Here is a 21,359-nt window from a genome sequence, read left to right as displayed (position 1 = left end):
AGGAGATCACAGATCAGCTCTCTAAGCATCCCCCTTAAGAAGCTATTATAAGAAGGGCAAGGAAAATCCAAAGTAAGGGAAAGGAAGAAAATAATAAAGAGGAAAACTGAAATTAGTGAAATACAAAACAGAAAATGATAGAGAAAATCGATAAAACCAAAAGCCAATTCTTCGAAAAAAATATCACAAGGGAACCTCTAGCTGGACTGATGAAGAGAGAAGACACAAGTTACAAATAACCATAATGAAAGAGGCCAACCCTACAGCCCCTACTTGAATTAAAAGGATGATAGCAGTATATCAGGAATAGCTTGGTGCCAATGAATTTAACAACTTAGATTAAATAGATATATTTCTTGAAAGACACAAATTATCAAAGATCATACAAGAAAAAGTAGATGAAGTTAATAGTCCTATATCTACAAATTAGTTTATAGTTAAACACCTTCCATCAATAACACCCAAAGCCCTGGCAGCTTCACTAGTAAATATTACCTAACACTTACAGAAGAAATAAAAACATTTTTACACAAACACTTACAGAAAATGCAAAATCATTTTACAACTGGTTTTATGAGGCCAGCATCATCTTGATACCAAAGTCAGATGAAAACCTTATGAGAAAAGAGAACTACAGACCAATATTCCTAATGAACACAGACATAAAAATCCTTAACCAAACATTACCAAATCAGGTGTATCAACATATACACAACAATGTATCGCAACCAAATGAGATTTACTCCAAGAATGAAAGGTTGGTTTAAATTCAGAAATTACGTCAATGAAACTCACTGTATCAACAGACCAAAAAAGAAATAAAATATAACCAACTGAATAAATAAAAAAAATTTACAGAAGTTAACATCCTGATAAAACCTCATAGTAAACAATAAGAGAATGAACTAACTTGATCAAAGGTTTCTACAGAAAACCCATAATTAAATCACATGTAATCAAAAAGAACCGCCAAAAAGTTGCTAGAACCGTAGTGAGCTTAGCAAAGTCAGGGGATATATCAATACACACAATTCAAAGTTAATTTTACTTATACGTATATTAGAAACAAGCAACTGGAAATTGAATTTGCATCAAAACATGAAATGTTTCGAAATTCATTTGAGAAGATAGGTGTGAGACGGGCCCACTGAGAACTACAAAAGTTCTTGCCAACAAGTAATGAAGACCAAAATACATGGAGCATGACACCATGCTCATGGATAAAAATTCTCAGTATTTTCAGACAGTAGGAGGAAATCTTTTTCCATGAAGGGCCAAATAGTAAATATTTTAGGCTCTGCAGGCCACACTGTTACAACTCTGTATTTCCGCCACAGGAGCACAAGAGTAACCATAGAAAATTCACAAACAAAGCAGCGTGACTGAGCTCCAATAACATCGATTTAGGAAGACTGCTTGGGGGCAGGATTTCATCTGTGCCCCACATCTGGCTGACATCTGGTTTAAAGGAATGGAAGAAGTACACGGCTATAAGATAACTGTAGTGTTGGAGGGTAGAGCATACACAAATAATAACATTTGGATTAGTTTTGTGTCACATATCTGATGTATGAAATATCAGAACATTTTAAGCAGAAAAAATTTAATTTCATCGTATTCATAAAGAATTCAAAATTAGGGATGAAAAAATTTAAAGACATAATGGTATTTTTCTTTTATAATTGCAATACATTAGGGTGCCTGGGTAGCTCAGTTGGTTAAGTGTCTGCCTTCCGCTCAGGTCATGCTCAGCGTCCTGGGATCGAGTTCCTCATCCAGGCTCCCTGCTCAGTGGGGCGTCTGCTTCTTCCTCTTCCTCTGCCCTTCTCTCCACTCTCTCTCTCTAATAAATAAAATCTTTTGCAACACATTGCTTTCCACAGTATCAGCTACTGACTACTTTCTAAAGTGAGACGGAATGAACGAAACCAATCTTATCCCTAATTCTGTTCACTCTTTGGAAATAGAGAAGTTGTTAAAATGTAGAAAACGCAAACTTAGAAACGTGTAATACGGATCCTTTAAAACTTAATTCACATGAAATTCACAGAAGATTTTAACAAATGTATGATGAATTATGAACAAGCCAGTAAATGAATGATTGGTTTTGAAAAATAATTAATGAAAGCTATCTGCCAGCTTACTTTTTATGGTACGAAACATGAGAATCCCAGATTAGGGATCTGAAAATTTTTGGTCAAAAATTCAAACAGTAAAAAAGTAAATGTGCTCTTTTTCTCAAGACCCCAATCCCATAATTTTCCCTTCCTAATATTTTATAAGCCCATATAAAAACCTGCTCTGTTTTTACCTAAATGGGATTCATTGTTCAATTGCTGAGCACCCACCGGAGGGGGGGACAGATACTGCACATAGTTATGGTCACCAAAGACTTGGCCTCTCTTTCAATCCCTCTCTGTCTGAGGCTAGTGGCCTCACGGGGCGGGGGGGGGGGCGGACATGAGCTACCCTATGGAGAGGCTCCTGTGAGTCTGTCCTCCAACCAGCAGTCTGTGAGGACCTGAATCCTGCCACACAACACAACCACCACACGAGCGGGCTTGGGGGGAGACTCTTCCCAGGTTGAATCTGGACATGACTGCATCCCTGACCAACACCTTAACTGCAGTGCTGGGAGAGACCTTGAACCAGAGGACTCAGCTAAGCCATACCTGGATTCCAGATCCATGGACATAAGGAGAGAATAAGTGTGCATTATGTCAAGCCACTAATTTCGGGGGGTAATTTGTTACAGAGCATCAGATCATCGATACACTGAAAAACTAGGTAATGAGGTAACCTTTTGCTTCCTCATGTTCTCACCTGTAAAAGTGGAAATCGTACAGAATCTTCTCCATAACGTGGTGTAGGCACTGAAGTTCTTAAACTATGGTATAGCATATGGTGAGCACACAATATTGCTTTTTAAAAGATTTCTGCTTATAATTATTTAACATTAGTTGACTTTCTGTCTTTCTTACTCCACAAGAGTAAGGACCATGTTGTAAGGAGCCTCTCCATTTATCAATCAACCTACTAACAGAGTGAAAGGTGATCTCTTAGGTTAATGGTTGGAGTGGAAATCTGCATGTTTAGTGTTGAAATACATGGTTAAGGCGCTTACTGAAGGATACATCAATTTCATTTCCACTAGTGCTGGCTGAAGGTTCATTTTTTCCTCACACATGTACATGATTGATCTTTTTTATCTTCATCAATTAAGTACATATCACATTATTTTAATTTGCACATTTTGACTATTTTTTGTATTTTTCTTTGTTTTTGAGCATCTTTTCACAAATGCATTGGCAATTTGTACATTTAAAAAAAAATTTTTTTTGGTGAACAGTCCATCCATAGCTTTGGCCTATATATCTATTGGACTGTCTTTTTCTTTTTCATTTGCCAAAGCACTTTGGGTCTTAAAGAGCATTTCTATATTCCTATTTTACACAAATTTATTTGTGTTCTTTTTTTAAAAAAAGTCAGGATCAGATGTCAAATATGAGCAACAACTTTTCATTATCTATTGAAATAATCATATGCTTTCTCTCCTATAAAAGTCGACTGTGTGTTTTAAAAATTTGGTTTTATAAATTGTAAAATTCCTTTTTATGGATCACATGTTCTTTAGCGTAAGGATAAGGGGATATTATTAGGACTTAAAATCAAAGCAAAAGCCTTTAATTTTTATTTAAGTGCTTAAATTTGGTCCACATTTTGAAAATCTGTAAAGGCTATTGATGCCCTTCTCAAAGTTAACTGCAAGAAGGGAGTCAGATCTAGTTCAAAGCACACAACCTAATAATTCAGCCAAATGTAGGATTTAAAGAATATATCCATAAGGCAGAAAACCAGGAAATCTGAAGATGCAATGGGATTTGTAAATTATGTAAAACCGTGTACAAAACCCTAGAAAAATCTAATGAAATGCTGATGGAGTATGAGCCAGTTATAGGATCCTTCATGTTAAAAACATGTATGTTTTCCTTTCCTTAAAGAATTTTCAACAGAAAAATACTTGTAATATTTGACACATTTATACCAAAGAATTGTAATATAGAATTTAACTATGTTGCTAAGCTGTCTCAATTAAATAGCGGATTATCTATTAATCCCTATCTAGAGCGAGAGAAGCCTCTTCATTACTAAAAGGTCTTAACCATGACAGAAATGAAACATAAATGCATTTGAAAAAAACATTAAATGTTTTTTTTCATGAGTAAATGAACCTAACTTGAAGGGTCACACAATTTATAAAACTGATCATAGTTGCTAAACAGAATAATAGTGAATCAATTCATCTACCATAAGAACAGCAGTCCCAAGGGCTAGTATTTGTTTAATTTGAGGGAAGTAGACTTTGCCACAGTTTGATACAATTATCGGCCATTCACTTTAGGTTCATCATTATTGTAAAGTGCAAAATTTAACATGGTGCCTAAAATATTCAAAATTCTGCAATCTTGTTGGCACGAGGTAAGCACTTCGGGTAATTAGCTAGAAGATACACTATAGCAGCCAGAAGTCATTAATTAAAAAGCTGTCGATTTTCTGTGGATAGCTGGGGTCAAGTGGGGACAATTTTAATGCTCTATTACACGAAAAGAAAATGTTAAAGCGTTATGTAAGGCACATACTGAATTACTGGGTGTGTTAATGCCATGTGACCTTTCTTATTTATGGAAAGATATGCTTAGCAGTGTTTCTAAGGACTGAGGGAGTGGGCACAGTCGGAAGAGAACAGCCAAGCGTCACCAAGAGAACTCACTTGAAAGGCGGCAGTGAAGACGGTGATTGATTCATCTTTTCTTCCACTCTTGAGTCGTTACTGGTCTGCAGTGAGAGCACTTGGCTAAGAGTCAGAAGAATTGGAAACTTATGAACTGTGCCCCTGAGCAAATAGCTTATTCTCGCTGCACCCTTAATTTCATCGGATATGAAACAGGGAGAACAATGCATTTCTATGCTTTACAGATTGTTGTTCACCAAAGGCAGCAAAGCTGTGTGGATGTGAGCATAAATGCCCACATAAGAACCGGAGAAGTTGGCCAATGACCACATGCAGAGAGTCTCCCTAGGGTGGAATAACATTGATTTGAAGTCAAAGAGAACAGTGGAAAGGAGATCTCTCTATGCTCCCTGGGCTGCACCCAAATGGGAAGGCTGAGAGCACATCCCTCTCCCCACCAAGGAATTGGAAACACAATCCCTTTTATCCTTATGGAGAGGGTGGTGTTTCCCTGAGGAATGAGTGTGTTTTGCTTGCTCAGGGAGGTGGTTTTCCTTGCCCTGGAAGAGCTGGTGGGTTGCAGGGAGTGAGCAGCTACAAAGACAGAAGCGGAGATGGGACGGGGAGAGCAAGTAGCAACAGCAGTAGCATCGCACCTGCTCCAGGGTGAGCAGCTGCAAAGGGAACCATTGTTCAGTGACCGAGTGCTGAGTCCTGGTGTCTCATTCTGGAGAAGAGGCCAGAAGTGGACAGAGGTAGGGTCCGGAGGCACTGGTTCAGGTCCAGGCTGGACAGCTATTTCCAAGCCCAGAAGAAGAAGCTTCCGGGCTGTACAGCACGTGCACGTGACATTTTGTCCCTACGCTTGCATCGGGTATGACGTTTCCATCCTCAGCCTCCTGGTACCCTTCCGATCTCTTCCCTAAGTTACAGGGACCGGAAGCCTGAAAAAACCTATTTCCCGCTGAATTGTCACCAGGCCATGGTTTATATTTCACCAGCGAGAGGCACTTGAAAACAGTTTGGAAGGTGCAGTGAAGGAAAAAGCAGCATTCTCTTTCAGAAGCAACAAGCCGGGGCAGAGGCAGCTGCCGAACGTCGCTTCCAGGAGAACGGCGCTTCCGGGAAAATGGCACTTCCGGGAAAACAGCACTTCCGGGAAAACGGCACTTCCGGGAGAACACATCACTGCTCTCGAGCCAGGGGTGGCTGTAGCCACCGACGGGAGTAGTTTATTTCAATTCCCACGTTTCTCAAGTTCCTGAGAGATAGCTGGGTTTCTCCCACCCTTCCAAAATTTTGCATGCCTCTAATTCCAGGTACTAAGTCTTTTCTTGCTAAAACACACACCCTAACTGGGGCGGCATCGAGGTTCCCTGTTTTGTAGATCTGCATATAATTATGCTCACTGTGCAATTCTGTTTCCTTCCCTTCATTCCTTTTTGTCTGTACTGAAGGCCCCTCTCCAGGGAAAACCACCTGACTTAGGTGGACTAGCTTCCTGCCTGCCCAGGGCTGGCTACACTTCAGTAGTTCACTAGCTCAGCACGCCAACTGCTCGACTTTAACTCTCTACCTAATTGGCAAGGATTCCTTTTTATCATTAAGGTGGAACACTGGCCCCTCACTCACTTATCAGAAAATAGAACCATGAACTGATACAAGTCAGCACTTGCTGATGGGACCTGTGATCCTGCAGGGAGTTTAAGTAGCCCCATTATGCTGATGCCACTGTGGCTTTGCATTGGGACTGTGGGCTATGAGGAGCCCCTGCAGCTGGATCCACCACACAAGGCCTTCAGCCACCTCTTCCCGGGAGCAAGAGATCCCCAAACATTTGCCCTCTGTGTGCCTGCCTCTGTCTATAAGAACAATGAGGAAGAGGGGAGACAGAGTAGGAGCAGAGGAGCAGAGAAAAATAAGGGAAGGGAGGGCAAGAAGGGCCTGGGGCCTATGGTCCTGGTGACCCTACCAAGGCTCAGGGAAATTGCAGCTTCTCTGGGTCAGGGTGGGGGGTATCTTGGAGCAGTTCCCAGGGCCACTAAACTCCACTTATTTTAGCCCAGAGGAAGGCAGAAGATTTTCATCCACAGTGAGTTTTATACTACCATCAAAGGAAGAAAATTGAAAAATATGTTGAGTATCCAACCCCTCTGTTCTGTTCACAATCCTTTTCCAAGAACTCACAATGCTTAGTGAGACCCATTGTCCCCATGTGGGGACCCTATAAGTGGAGCTGCTTTTGTTGTACACAGAGAGCCACATTCCACCTTGAAGTTGGGTTTATTTTCATCACTATGTCACAGAGAGGCATTGTCTTCTCCTTTTTTAGATTCTTTGAGCTCCTTCCCTGTGTTAATTCCAGATTCTTGTGCTAGTGGGGACAGGGACACTGGACAACAAGTGGGCCCAATAGCCTGGATGAGCCTAGTGCATGAGCCTGAAGCAGGTGTTGCTGGAAAGACCTAGGAGGTTCACTGTAGGTCCAGTAAACTAATGGCTCAGAAGAGGCTGAACCATGGGGTTAGAGACTCAGGGCACTCTACCCACACAAAGAACAGGGTAAGTGGTGAGCCCAGGAGCACCTGAGGGCTCGTGCCATGCGGCGTGTTCTTCTTGTCATCCCGACACACAGGTCTTGGGGGCTGTGGACGGCCCTGGGATGTCACCTTGACTTTGGGAGAGAAGGACTGAGCAGGACCAAGGTGAGGCATTCCAGGACAAGCCCCTGAAGTAGGAGGAGGCTCCGGGGGGGTGTGGGGGGTCACCTGAGCAGTCGGACCTGAGCATAGTGTCTGTGTCTCAGTCTGACATCGAGCGTGGTGCCTGGAAACATCCAGGGAACTGCTGCAAGTGTCCACTTTCATGTCTATAGATTTCTAAACAAAAGAGTCAAGTCCCTGTTGGCCCCTGTTAAGAGTCTATGACAAGAGAGGAGGGTTTGGGCAGGGGGGCTGGCGCCAAGCAGCACCTGGACACTGCGGAACCTTGATGGTAAGGGATGGCCGGGCCCTCGGACAGACTGCCCTTGCAGATGCAGAAATGACACCATGAACGGCTTTCTGGGGACCGTGGGAGGTGCCTAAACACAAGCAAAAGCACCTCGCACTGAGCAGTGGCGGACAGTCTGACACCCCTTAGGAAAAGTGAAGCAGCGGGAGCTTCACTCCCCTGTGAATGTGCTTCCGCTGAGGGAGGGGGGACACAGGCAGAGGCCAGGAGAAAGGCAATCTGAGAGAAACAGGCAGGACGAGGAGGGCCCCACCCCAACTGCAGGCATCTCTGTGTCCTAGAGAGTGGAAGAATATGGGACTCTCCCAAACAAGGGTAACCTGTCCCTCAATGGGAGGAGAGGCACAGGTGGCCTCAGAGGGCCCACAGAGCCTGCCATCCATGCGCCAAGTTTCCACCCAGAAAACTGAAGAGGACCAAACACACTGGGAGGCAGAAGCTTACAAATAGTGCCTCAGACACAGAGAAAGAAAGCACTTAAATTATAATGAACATTAAAACAAGATATAAATAAATAGAGAGAGTGTCCATGATATTGGCTGCGAAGGCTGGATATTTTAATGAGGTCCCTGTTCTCCATGTTAACCTTTAAATTTATTACAATCTCCCAAAGTTTTCAGAAGAAATTTTTCTGAACTTGATAAAATTATCCTGACATTCCTCTAGAAGAAACAAACAAACAAAATTCCATGGGAGAAGGACAGGACAATTTTAGGTGGGTGGGGGGATGGGGTAATGGGTGATGGGCGTGTAGGTGGGCACGGGATGGGATGAGCAGTGGGTGTTACACGCAACTGATGAATCATTGAACACTACACCAAAAACTAATGATGTACTATAGGTTGGCTAATTTAATTTAAATAAAAAAGGGGAAAAATACAGGACATTATTAGAAAACAAGTAAAGAGAGTATCATTGTTCTAGATACTAAAATATATTTGGAAGAGATAACCCTCTAATACATATGGTCCCAATACCAGAATGGAAAGGATCCAAAACAGACTTCAGTGGACGCATTTTTCTTTTTTCACAGACTGTAAAGCAGTTCATGTTAGTAGGGGAAAGGTTGGGCTATTCAATACATGGTTTTAAGACTTGGTAGCCATGTATGCTGCGGAAGACGACCACTGACGGTAATGACTAATTGCTATGTGCCAGGCATCAGAATAAATGCTTTCTATGAATCATCTTACTAAATCATCATATTAATCCCCTTATTTTATCTGCCAGATACACGAGGAAGCTGTGGTTCACATAGGTTAAGTAATTTTCCTGCAGTAACACGCCAGACAGTGTTGTGTCTGGGGTCTAAACTCAGCTGATTCTCTTAACAGATGATTTCTTTTTTTTTTTTTTAAAGATTTTTTTAAATTTATTTATTCGACAGAGATAGAGACAGCCAGCGAGAGAGGGAACACAAGCAGGGGGAGTGGGAGAGGAAGAAGCAGGCTCATAGCGGAGGAGCCTGATGTGGGGCTCGATCCTAGAACGCTGGGATCACGCCCTGAGCCGAAGGCAGACGCTTAACCGCTGTGCCACCCAGGCGCCCCTTAACGGATGATTTCTTAACCGCTTCTGCTAGATTCCCACTTCACTTATTTTTCTGAAAGAAAGCCCAAATTTAATACAGCTTAGTATATAAACAATAGGGCTTAAGATTTAAGGATGACAGCATAAATCCAGCATTTCTTCTCTTCCCGGAAACCAACCATACAAGTGCAAATAGGAGAACGAGGCACGGAAGATCTCAACCACAAAGTAGGTAAACGGTCAACCAGAAGTGCGCCTTGAGCAGAGGCGCGTACAGAAAGACAAGGACAGACGACGTGGCCTTGAATCTGAGCTAGCATCAGCACAGAATGTGTGGTCAGAGTGGGGACACATCCGAGGGGCACAGCCAGCACCAGGGACCGGGGCACAGCCAGCACCAGGGACCGCAGTGTGCCCAGGCTGGGTGGGGCTGGAGCTTTCGGGGGACCTGCTGGAGCTCGTAGACAAGCAGGATTAAGTGAGGAACCAGATACTTGGACAAAGCAATCTCTTTCTGGGGATATGAATTTTCTTCAAATGGGAGTTCTCAAAAGGAAGCCAGCATCTAGCAAAGATACTATGATAGAAGCAGAAAAAGCAATCAGGTAATGGGATCGCACCAGAAAAACGCTGCCATGAGTTAGACGAAAGCTGTGAACAAAACAGCCGCTTATCTAGGAAGCAAGAGCTCAAGCAAAAGTGAAATAGGAACCAGCAGGAGTGAGAAAGGAGGAGAAAAAATGAAATCACAAACATGAAGGAAAAATTGGAGAGAGTGCAAAGAAGAACAGACTTGGCTGGGGTACAATGCGCAGTAAATAAACATTTAAGTATCATATTTGAGGCAACGGCTAAAAACTCAGAGAGAAAACCACTCCTGCCATGGATAGGTGAAGGGAGCCCTGTGATGCCCAACAGGGAACCCTGCAGGGGAAAATGAAAAGCAGGGAAGGGAACAAATATTTACAGATGTAATTTAAGCATTGTTTTCTCAAATTAAAGATGCTTAGAATCTACATATTAAATAGCACACTGCAGCTGTGGGACAACTGGACCCCAAATGAACGACATCAAGGCACAGACCATACACTTGCCAGACTCCACAATCAGCCCCTTGGTACGTGCAGCAAAATGATTCCATCCCTTCTACCGGCAAGTCAGGCAGCCCCCTTTCCCTCCCGAGAAAGAATGTGAGCCACCGGTCTCCTACCGGCCAAACTGGCTTTATGTGTGAAAAAGACACAGACACACCATTGCAAATGGAGCAGAGCTTGAAGACCTATGGCCAAGGCCTAGTGGTAGCACAAGGGCGGTGTCACAGAGCAGAGGCAAAACTAAAGTCGGGCATGTGGCAGCAGACTAGAGGTGGAAGGTATGAGCTCTGACGCTGCAGAAAACGTTTATCAAAAAAAAAAAAAAAAAAAAAGTATACTTGGAAGGTTCCTCATTGCTTATCCTGGGGATTGAGGGCTGTGTCTACAGAGAGAGACCTGCACTCCTGTGCTGACCGCAGCCCAATTGGCCCTCTGGGAGTGGGAGCGCTCCGTCTCTTGTCTAAGACGCCTCCCCTTCGCTCACACCCACAGCCAGCCCATCAGCCTAGTGGATTCTGAACGACTTCCCCTCCTGCACTGCTGTCACCCCGATCCAAGCCATGTCACGGCTCACGGCTCCTAATAGGCTCCAGCCGCAAGTCCTGCCTCCACACCCAGGACCGATGCAAAGACCCCACTGCCCCTCCTGGATTGTCCAACAGCCTCCTAGTTCTGGGGTCAGCATGGCAGTGGAAGGAAGGGGACAGCTTCACTGTCACTACTGTGACCCCCACCTTGTCATCGCCATATCCTTGTAATGATTGATGGGAGAGCTGACCTCCTGGGACCTCTAACAACTCCTTTCACTCTACCCTGGCTTCAGGGTCTTCCTTGGTATTTCTGGAACATTCTAGGCATAAACACACTTCTGCCCCGGGCTTTGGCACCAGCTGGCCCCCTGACCTTCGGCACTTCCCCTGAAAACGTGCACAAAGCTCGTCTCCCATTTCTTTCAGGCTTCGCTAACATTACCTTTTCCTGGGCCTTCTCTGACAACCTCATCTGAAATGCAAACTACTCCCCACTCCTCTCTGACCCCCACACACCCAGGCATGCTCTGACCCTTGCCCTTGAATGTTTGCATGAGGAAGCTTCCCTGGGGACAGAAGGAGCCCTGTCCCTGGGCAGCCAGAGAGCAAAGGATGCCCCCACAGGCCACGGGCGGCAGCACTAGCTGATTCTTATCATAGCAGCCCCTCCCTGGGCCGAGCGGCTAACAAGGGGATGGTCCCCAGGACAGCAGCTGAAACCCGTTCCCGCCACCATACATTTCTGGGAACACAGATGAGGCCAACTATGATATTCAGCCATAATTAAAAAAAAAAAAATCTCTTTAGACAAGAGGCCTTGTTTGTCCGCGTAAAAGGACAAAAATTCAGGAGACAGAACTGGATGTTTTAGATTTAGCGCATCCAGACCCAAGGTCAAAACTGTAAGAACGTTATCTTCCCACAAAGACTGTCTCCTTCCTGCGCCAGCCCCCCTCAAGCCTTCTGCATTTACTCTGGAATTCTGCAGTCTCAGGATTAAACTGTTGCAGCTCTCAGAGAAACCACTCAAGTCCATTTTCTTTACATCTCTTTTGGTCACACATAAGCAAGGTGCCCTGATGTTCTTAGTGAATATTTGACTACGGGGAACATGTTCCATAAGCAAAGCTAATTTTTTCTTAAGAAACATCTTTATCGCTTGTACAATTAAAATGGTATTCTACGGTCTCCCCCTTTTCTATTGGAAGATATTTAAAAATAAGCATCAGGGTGCCTGGGTGGCTCAGTCAGTTAAGCAGCCAACTCTGGATTTCAGCTCAGGTCTCGATCTCAGGGTCTTGGGATTGAGCCCCACATCAGGCTCCGTGCTCAGTGGGGAGTCGGCTTGAGGATTCTATCTCTCTCTCTCCCTTTGTCCCTCCCCCAACTCATGTGCTCTCTCTCTCTCTCTCAAATCTTTAAAAGTAAGCAGACCTCTTGTTTAAAAAAGTAATAAAAATAATCATAACAACCAGTATTATTTTCGTTGTAGGAAACAGGCAATGGCGTAAACTGGGGAAGGTTGTGTACAGGAATACAGCTCTGGCCAGCGGCCAAGGCGTACTGAAAGGGATAGAAATTGCTTACTCTGAGCCAGCCATTCTACTGGCAGAAATTTATGCCTGGAAAAAAAGGACACGTACAAAGAATGATGAGATGGAGTCACTGTGACATTTTTATGATAGTGAAAACTCAGAAGAAAGCTGACATGACCTCTGCAGCAAGAGTGTTGGACACGACTAGCTGCCCAGGGTCCATCCTCGCCTCTTACTTCATGAAACAGCCCAAGTTGCAGGCATGGCGGCCGCGTGCGTAGCTACAAAGCATCTTGCAGACCCCTGTGGGGTTTTTGTTTGTTTGTTTGTTTTTTGATGCTTATTACCTGATTTATTAGAGAGAGAGCTCTTCAAGGTAAAAAGAAGGAGGGGCAGTGGGGATGGGGAGGGGGCGGGGCCAGCAGCGGCAGCCCAGTTCCAGAGGTGCCCACGGCTCTGGGTTTGACCAAGACAGCATTCAATGCACGCTGTTTGTTTTCATGTAATGTAACATGAGGCTTCAAATATGGCCTAAAATAAAAAAATCACGTGGGCAGATACTCTGAATAACAGGCTTTAGCTTTTTGAATAAAGTGCTTTCACATGGACAATGTATGTGGCAGGCTACAGGGGCGTAGCCTCAGGGAATTCTTAAAAATTTAATTGAGTCCCTCCCACAATGAAGTGGTTTCTAGCACCCTCTCCCCCCCTCTTCCCCTTCCCCTGGAAGGAGGTGGTAAGGGACCTATTTGTTTTGCTTCTGTTGCACTATTATTTTCATAATAAGAAAATGCAACAGTTTACTTTAAAAAGCAACATCTGGAATACAAACCATAATAAAGCAAACAAATAAATAATACACTCAGAACAATTAAACACACATAGTAGGTCTCAGATGGTTAGGAAGAGACCATGATTGATTTGTTTATCCCACCTGTGTGCATTCGGCCTTTAACCATTTGATAAATAGATTACTGAGTAAAGATGAGTGACTGAGAAAAGAGCGAGAACTCCCATACGTGGGTGAGCACAGTTAAGAACCCTTCCCTGGAAAGGACTGTAAGATGGACACAAATGATCTCTATGGTGTCTAGAATGTTCCCCCTTAGTCTGCATGTTACATGTTTCTATTCCTGCAACATTTACAGCCTTACAGTAAGACTGGCGAAGCTGCTTTGCCTTTGAGGAGAAAGTGTGATTAGACACACATATTCAACAAAGAACACTGTATGCTCAACACATGGCATGGATGTGTGTGCTTTTAAAAGAGCGTACCAGGCAAATGATATGGAATTTGTATATTCTAAGATAACCAGGTAAATAAATCAATCAACAATTTTATTTTTTACCTTCTAAACCCACTTAATGTCCTATGTATAAGTACCGGGGAAAGGATTTCCAACAATGAGCACTTCTGACAATTGCTTCTTGTGTCTGTACATGGAGGGGTGTGCGGTGCTCCCCAGCGGGTCGTGGTCACACCACAGAAGTAGGCAACTAGAGCTTTCCCAGGGGCTGAAATAACTTCCACGGATTCCATGGATTCCATGGAATCCCCTGCCCCATTCATGATATTTCCCCGGGCAAGCTGTACAAGACCAGACATTCCTGGTCCAAATTAAAAACACTCAGGCGGACCAGTAGGGGTAAACTGAGAAGACAGACTTGGTGGAGGTGGGAACACCTCTAGTTGCCAGAAGCACGTCTGGAAGGACCTTGAAATGCTCCTCTAATTCTTTAGATTCAAACATGTTTGGCAGGCAACAGCAAATCAAGTAACGTCATACCTTTAGAGAATTTCCACACTATGGTGGGTACAGGATAGCCCTCGGCTGAGCAATTGAGGATGACAGCCTTGCCATAAATCCCGTCCTGGTCCCGCGGCTGAACCACAAATTTGGGAGGAACTGAAAAGAGAGAAATGTCACCCTTAATTCAGACAAGAACACAACTTATTTTAATACCTTTAGGTATGTTTGAAGAATTCCAAGAATTTTAATGAACATTAAAATACCAATGACATGTCACATATACAGAAAATTGAAAAAGAGTATTTACGAGCAGGAACAAATTAGGAAAGTGACCTCGGTGTAGGAAATCAATGAGATTCTGCACACTGAAGTTACTTTGCACTGGGAAAAACTGGGCTCATGTGTGAGAACGTGACTAAACCAAGGGAATATGACATTCTCTTTTTTATTTAGGTTATGGAAGATCTTCAGCAATCCACTCCATGGCAAACAGAATCAGGACCACAACTGAAAGAACAAAGAGTAATTATCAAGAGTAAGTATTCCTCTCGGGTGTGCACTGCTCAAAGCATTTGGTATCTGTTCTTCTTCTAACAGGAGATGAAGGGAAAATTAATAGGGATCCCCTAAAGGCAATAAAGAACACAGCATGGTATTGAACTTTTCCCAAAAATCTGACGAAGACACATAGACCATTATTCCTGATGTCAGCACTCTTCTGGGCCAATGGGGGACTTTGGAGGCTAAGTGAAGTGAGGTACCATGATGGCTTTATAGTGTACTTATTAAAAAAGCAGATTATATAACTATTTGGTGAGTTTTGTGAGGTGCTGAAAAAAATGCATCCCTACCTGAAACATACACATGCACTGTGTTTAGAACACACCTGCCAAAAGACAGCAAATGCCTTAAGTTATTGTGATACTAAGAATATTTGAGTCTTCTCTTAAAGAGATGATACAGATACTTCTAGGAAAGGCAGCATTTGAAGGTGTCAGAATCTCAGAAACGTTTCTATCTCCAATGATTAATTATGGGATGAACTTCCAACAAGGCAGTCACAGGATTATGTGAGAGGAGATGGGTTGTGTCCACCGTATGTCAGACACTTAGCAAATGTGAGCATTCTTCCTCTCCTTTCCATAATTCCTGGTAAAGCTAATCTTACTTGCCTTGCAATTTCTAGAATTCTTATTTTGAGACAGAAACACGGGCCTTTGTGCTACAGATTACTAAGGATTCCAGCCATCACATGAATAGACTGGGAAAAAGATCAGAGTCTAGGTGAGCTAGAAGCTTAGAAGCATGTTGAAAGGATATGAACCATAGTAAAGATCATTTTGGTCATAAAACAGCCAAGGAGGAGGGAATGATAGACATGAGAAGCAGCTGGAGATGGAACTCACTGCTGTGTTTCTGAAAGAGATGACAGTGATGGCTAGGAGTACAGAGCCAAAGACTAAACACCAGGGCTTGAGTTCCAACTCTGTTTCTTCCAGTTGGATGATCTGGTGCAAGTTATCAAATGTCTCTTGGCTTCAATTTCCTTATCTGTAAATTGGGGATAATTACAGCATTCATTTTATCAGATTGGTGTGAGGATCAAGTGAATTATGATGGCAAATGTTCCAAAACAGTGCCTGGAAGATATGAAGTGCTCTAGGAGTGCTGGTTAATTTAATAAATGCAGGTATGTCCAGCTTTAACATACCCTTAACAAACATAATTCCCAACTTGCAAATTAAATAATTTATATAGCCAATAGGTCTCTTCAGTATTGCTTAACTAGTAAGCAATTTTACTTCATTTAGACAGCATTCTGAGACACAAATATTCAATAAAATGGAAATATATTTAAATTAAGTAATAAAGGATGACTATCTCATGCTGAAAAAATTATTTCCAGGAAAAATGCTGGAGATTATATAGAACAAAGTTTTCTAGTAAAAATAATCAACCTCAAGGATAGATTACAAAGTTTAAGGCACCATGCCAAAATCACTCTGGCCAGGTGGAAGGTAAATATGCAGTCATCCATAGTCTATGCTCTATTTGGCTCAAATTCTGCTGAGAGAAGGAAACCCCTTGTCAAATGGGCAGGGTAACTAATCTCTTGGATTTCCTCTGGAAGCATGTCTAATTATGATTGATCCATGACCCCTCCTCTCAATTTGGTTTCAATCCAAAGGGACATTACTTAAAAAATGATCAAAGAGGTTTACATGGGAAATAACCATTGACATATTGTAAGTCTAAGGTAATCACAGATGGAAATGGCCCATAAAACTGCAAATTATCTTTCATATCTTCCTCTTTCATCTCCTTGTATCAGGTACTGATGATTCTTCCTCGAAAATGTATCACATATCCTCATATTCTCTTCCTCTTCACTGCCATGCTCTCATCACGGTGGGTAGGCAAGGTGTGTGGTGAAGTGCCACACACCCTCCATCCATCTGGTTTCAGCACACCAAGGGCTGGACAGTTCCATGCACTTGCCAGGGTACCATCCAAGAGCGCGAGTCTCTCTCTGCTGTCTCAGGGCCTTCTCTGGAGTCACAAATGCTTACTCACTTTCACTGATGCAATCCAGAAATGTGGGAGACAAACACATGACAGTGAGTGAGGGCGTGGGGGGGGGTGCCCCTCCTCTCCATCCTCCAATCCCATGGAAGGATTCTGAGACACGTTCTATGCCTGTGCTTCTGAAACATTAGAGGGCATCACAATCACCTAAGAGGCGACTAAAACACAAGTTGCTGAACGCTATCCTCCAAAGTTTTGACTCAGTAGATCTGAGGAGGGATCCAAGGTACTGTCTTTCTAATATGCTACTAGTGATGCTGAGGCTGCTGGTCCAGAGACGACACTTTGACAATCACTGTTCTGTGTGATTCCTCAGAGGATTCCTCAGGGTACCAATGGGCCCCAACTGCCCACAGCATCAACAAGCTCATTAAAACAACTTTAATTGATATTTTCCCTCTGTTTCTTTATTTTTTTAAAATTTTTTATTATGTTAGTCACCATATAGTACATCCCTGGTTTTGGATGTAAAGTTCGATGATTCATTAGTTGCGTATAACACCCAGTGCACCATGCAATACGTGCCCTCCTTACTACACATCACCAGCCTATCCCATTCCCCCATCCCCCTCCCCTCTGAAGCCCTCAGTTTCTGATCTCATTTCCACCCCCCAACCCTCACTCTGGAATCCAGGAATCACATCTCAAATAAGTGATCAATAGCCAATCGTGGCCCTCGAACTCTGCTTTCAGAGGAACTCCGCTTGAGACAAGACCAATACTGGTTCTTAGCTGGTTTCTGGAGTAGTCTCCTTAATAGTCTACCCTGGCACCTACTGCCCAGCTTGAATTCATTCTCCACAGAGTGGCTTGAAGAATCCAAGATACTAATTGGATGAGGTGAGTCCCTGCTTAAAATCACCAGTGCATTCCCTTTGTCCCTTGATACAATCCAGACTCTTAGAATATTTTGAAGGCTCTTTATGACTTGGGTCCCTGGTCTCCAGCTTCATCTCTTGATATTCCCCTCTTGCTGTTCTAAAACCCCATCTATTCCCCAACCCCCATGCTTGCTCTTGCTGCTGGGTCTGAGTGACCCCAATGTCCAAAGCCTTTGAGTAGGGTAGACCTCCTTTCTTCTGAGGGAAGAGAGCAGAAAGCATTCTAGGAGGATTCTGGGCAAGGAGATGCAGACTGGAGGTGGAACTGTTGCAGTTTGAACTAAAACTTATGATAGGACCCAAAGACTTAATACAGAGTATTGGGGAATTATAATTACCCAAAGTTGCTGGCTCCCTTTCTAAAAATTCTATTTTGGGGGTACCTGGGTGGCTCAATCGGTTAAGTGGCCAACTCTTGTTCTCGGCTCAGATCATGATCTTGAGATTAAGCCCCACGTCTGGCTCTGTGCTCAGCGAGAAATCTACTTCAGATTGTCTCTCCCTCTCCTTCTGCCCCTCCCTCCAGCTCATGCTTTCTCTCTCTCTCAAATAAAGAAATAAAATCTTTAAAAAAATTATATTTTTGTTTCCTTTTGTTTGTGTAACCCTTTGTTTGGTATGTTGTAGTGAGCACATTTGCCAATATAGTTGGTTTTCCAACAGGAAGTGGAGGAGGAGGGTGATTAAGGAAATAGAAGAGATAGTTTCAACCAAATAATTATGTCAACCCCCAAAAGGCAACGTAAGCCATTCTTGCCATACACCTTAGTGTCATGGGGCCCATGTAGTCTGACAGTCTCTCAAGACCCCAGGGATTCCTTGGAGGGAGCTGAATATTGAAAATTATCTGGAATCTGTGCTTAAAAATATACAGAAACTGAACTTTTTTTGAAAGGTGTGTTTTCAACTTGTATTCTAACTTTTAAAGTATATTCTGCCTTTTTAACAGTTTTACAAAAATGTTCTGAACAGGCTATAAAACTGTTAAATAAATGAAAAAAAAAAAAACCAAGGGCTGTTCAAAATACAGTGATCTTTGGTTTGGTCTGTTTGTTAAAGGGAGGGATTATTTTTGTAGTTAAGAGAGGAATAGTAGTGTGCTTATAATAGGACAGGTATTTTTCAATGTTAGATGCAGTCCAATTTTTTTTTTCATGTTTGAAATTCATGGCCTCCAAGAAGTCATATATTTCCAAAGAATGGATGTGAGCTTCCCTAAGCTGTCAACAGGGACAGGGATTCAGTTCTACTGAAGGTAAAACTGGAAGCTATTTGGTGGGGGGTGGGGGGGGCACGTACATAAATATTGCCATTCTCTACTGGATGGCATTTAGTCAAGATGGTAATTGGTCAAAGTCTAGGTAAGATTTAATTTATGACACTGGAAACTAAAATCCAATGGCTTCCCGTCACAGCCAGAAAGATGGCCTGGCCTTTGCCCTCAATCCTTTCCCTCCTCCCTTATGGGACACTGAGCACACTGTTCTCTTGCTGCTCTTCGAACACGCAAAGCTCATTCCTGACTTGGGTTCTTCGTGCTTGGTCTCTCTGCCTGGTGCTCCCTGTGCCTTGTTCCTTCACCTTAGTCAAGTCTGCTCAAAACTCTCTTCAGAAAGGCTTTCCCTGTCCACCTGACCTGGCATACTTTTCCTATCTCTATCACTCTCAATCCTCCTGCTGAGTCTTGATTTCATAGGACATGCAGATACCTGACATTGTGTATTTGTTATCTCTGTCCTCCACTGGAATGTGAGTTTTATGGAGCAGGAAACTGGGATCTCACTTTTGATCACCCCTGTACCCCAGCACTCAGAATATCTGGTATAAAATGGATGCTTAATAAATATTTGTTGGAAGAATCAATGGATGAAGTAAAATGACAACACAAATACGGTATCAAAAATTGGATCACTAAACATAGCAATACGATAGTGGCCTCGTATAATTTTTATTTTCCTTGCCAAATAAAGGTTAACTAGAGGCCCTTTGCGTGGCGCTGTTTTCTGTGGCAGCTCATCATTAAAAGCTGGAAACAGCAGATACATCATAGGATATAAAGAAGTGTGAGAACACTGACCTCCTTTGGAATCACAGAAAATCATCGCATCGGTGGCTTTCTTCTCGGTGATGCAGAGCCAATAATAGGAAGCAAAGGGCATGTGTGTTCTGTCATTAAGTCTAGTACTTTCCCCCCAAATGGCTTCATTAATGCCAAGGTCACCCAACTGAGCATGACATTAGGGAGATCCTCGGTCCACAGCCAGTGTAAGCCATGGGGCACACATAAGAGCGAAGGGTTGTTTGGTTCTTTTTTCTTTTAATTTCCCTTATGATAACAGCTAATGTATTTTAAATTAAGTCTCTATAAATCTTCCCAATGACCCGGGCAATCAAAAACTGTGCTAAGCTTTATAATGACCCTAGGTCATAAGACTATGATAGAAGGAATAACTATGATAGAAGGAATTGGGCTCCAAAACTCCAGTGCTGTCAGACGTATTTATTCTACACCTCAGCTGAATTTTTCTCAGTTGTCACCTTTATCTCCTGCATACAATTTACCCCCAACTGCCGTGGTTCCTTCAAAAATATATTGTACTTTCACATTTTAGACTATATTCCCAAGGCCTTCATTCTAATTAATTTCCCAATGCTTGGATTGCTCCATGGCCTCTTCTGTGTGGTGTGTCCTCAATCATGTTCCAAAATCATGTGGATATGAGTGGCCCGAAGGGACAGAGGGACAAGGGTAGAAGGGTGTTATCACCCACTGAGTGCTTATTATATGCCAGGCACTGGGATAAATACGTTATTTAACCCTTAGAAATCACTATTAGGTATCTTCCCATTTTATGAATAAGAGAATGGAGGTAAAGAGAGGCTGAGGAATTTACTACCCAAGGCCACACAGCTAACAGGTGTCCCTATCATGATAGTGCTTCCTTTGACAAGGAAGTAAAGAGGAAAGAAGAGAAGCCGGAAAGAGTTCTGCAGAGGCAGACTTGCAGGCCAGCGCACTTTCCCTTGGCCCTCCTGTCCACACAGTACAGCCCATCAACTGTCTCCAGAATGGTCTTCCTCCCTCAAGGCAATCTGTTCAAAGACACTTGTAGTTCCCCATCACTTCCTCCATCAAACACATACTTGTGGATAACAGCAGGCAGATGGGCAAACTCTGACCATTGCACAGCCTCTATGTCTTGCCTGGTGCTATCCCTCCCTGACCTCAGAACATGTGCCTGGACACCTGTGTCCCCTCTACTCATTCATGGAGAGTCATTTGAGGGCTCTGCGGCCAGCCAGGTGCCAACATCACACCAATTGTTACCTTATGACCTAATTAAATGCTCTCAGCAGCTCCAAGAGATAAATCTTACTGTTCCTATTTCACCGATTAGGAAATTGAGGACCAGAGAGATTCAGTCATGTTCTCAAAGTGAGAAAATGAGCGAGCAGAAATGTGGACCTTGATTTTCTTACTGTGAGACCGAGTGTTGCATTTTTATTCTCTTTCTAAACCCTACTCACATCAAGGCCAACGCAGCTCACTCCTTCCATGGAGCCTTCTCTGAACATATCAAGCGCTGGTCTCTCCCTTATTAGAGTTCATTCTGCTCTTGTAATTAATTGTCTGTCACTTGAAGGCTTCCAAACTACCCTCACGGTGACAAGGCAATTTCAAGGTCTCTAAGATCCTCATTCTACTTC

The 21,359-nt window shown here is 43.2% G+C and overlaps 1 protein-coding gene across 1 annotated transcript in view; it reads right to left on the bottom strand.

Moving 5' to 3' along the window:
- Window positions 1-21,359, bottom strand: part of DSCAM (DS cell adhesion molecule) — a 619,423-nt gene that overhangs the window by 243,741 nt on the left and 354,323 nt on the right. Inside the window, exon 10 of the mRNA XM_040621659.1 lies at window positions 14,221-14,340. Within this exon, the coding sequence (XP_040477593.1) occupies window positions 14,221-14,340 (120 nt within the window). The remainder of the gene's footprint in view (window positions 1-14,220; window positions 14,341-21,359) is intronic.

Source organism: Ursus maritimus, unplaced genomic scaffold (genome assembly GCF_017311325.1).
Source record: "Ursus maritimus isolate PB19 unplaced genomic scaffold, ASM1731132v1 scaffold_4, whole genome shotgun sequence".
In the NCBI taxonomy this organism is placed as follows: domain Eukaryota; kingdom Metazoa; phylum Chordata; class Mammalia; order Carnivora; family Ursidae; genus Ursus; species Ursus maritimus.
The sequence above is the reverse complement of the archived record's forward strand: the minus strand, read 5'-3'. Positions and strand labels throughout refer to the sequence as shown.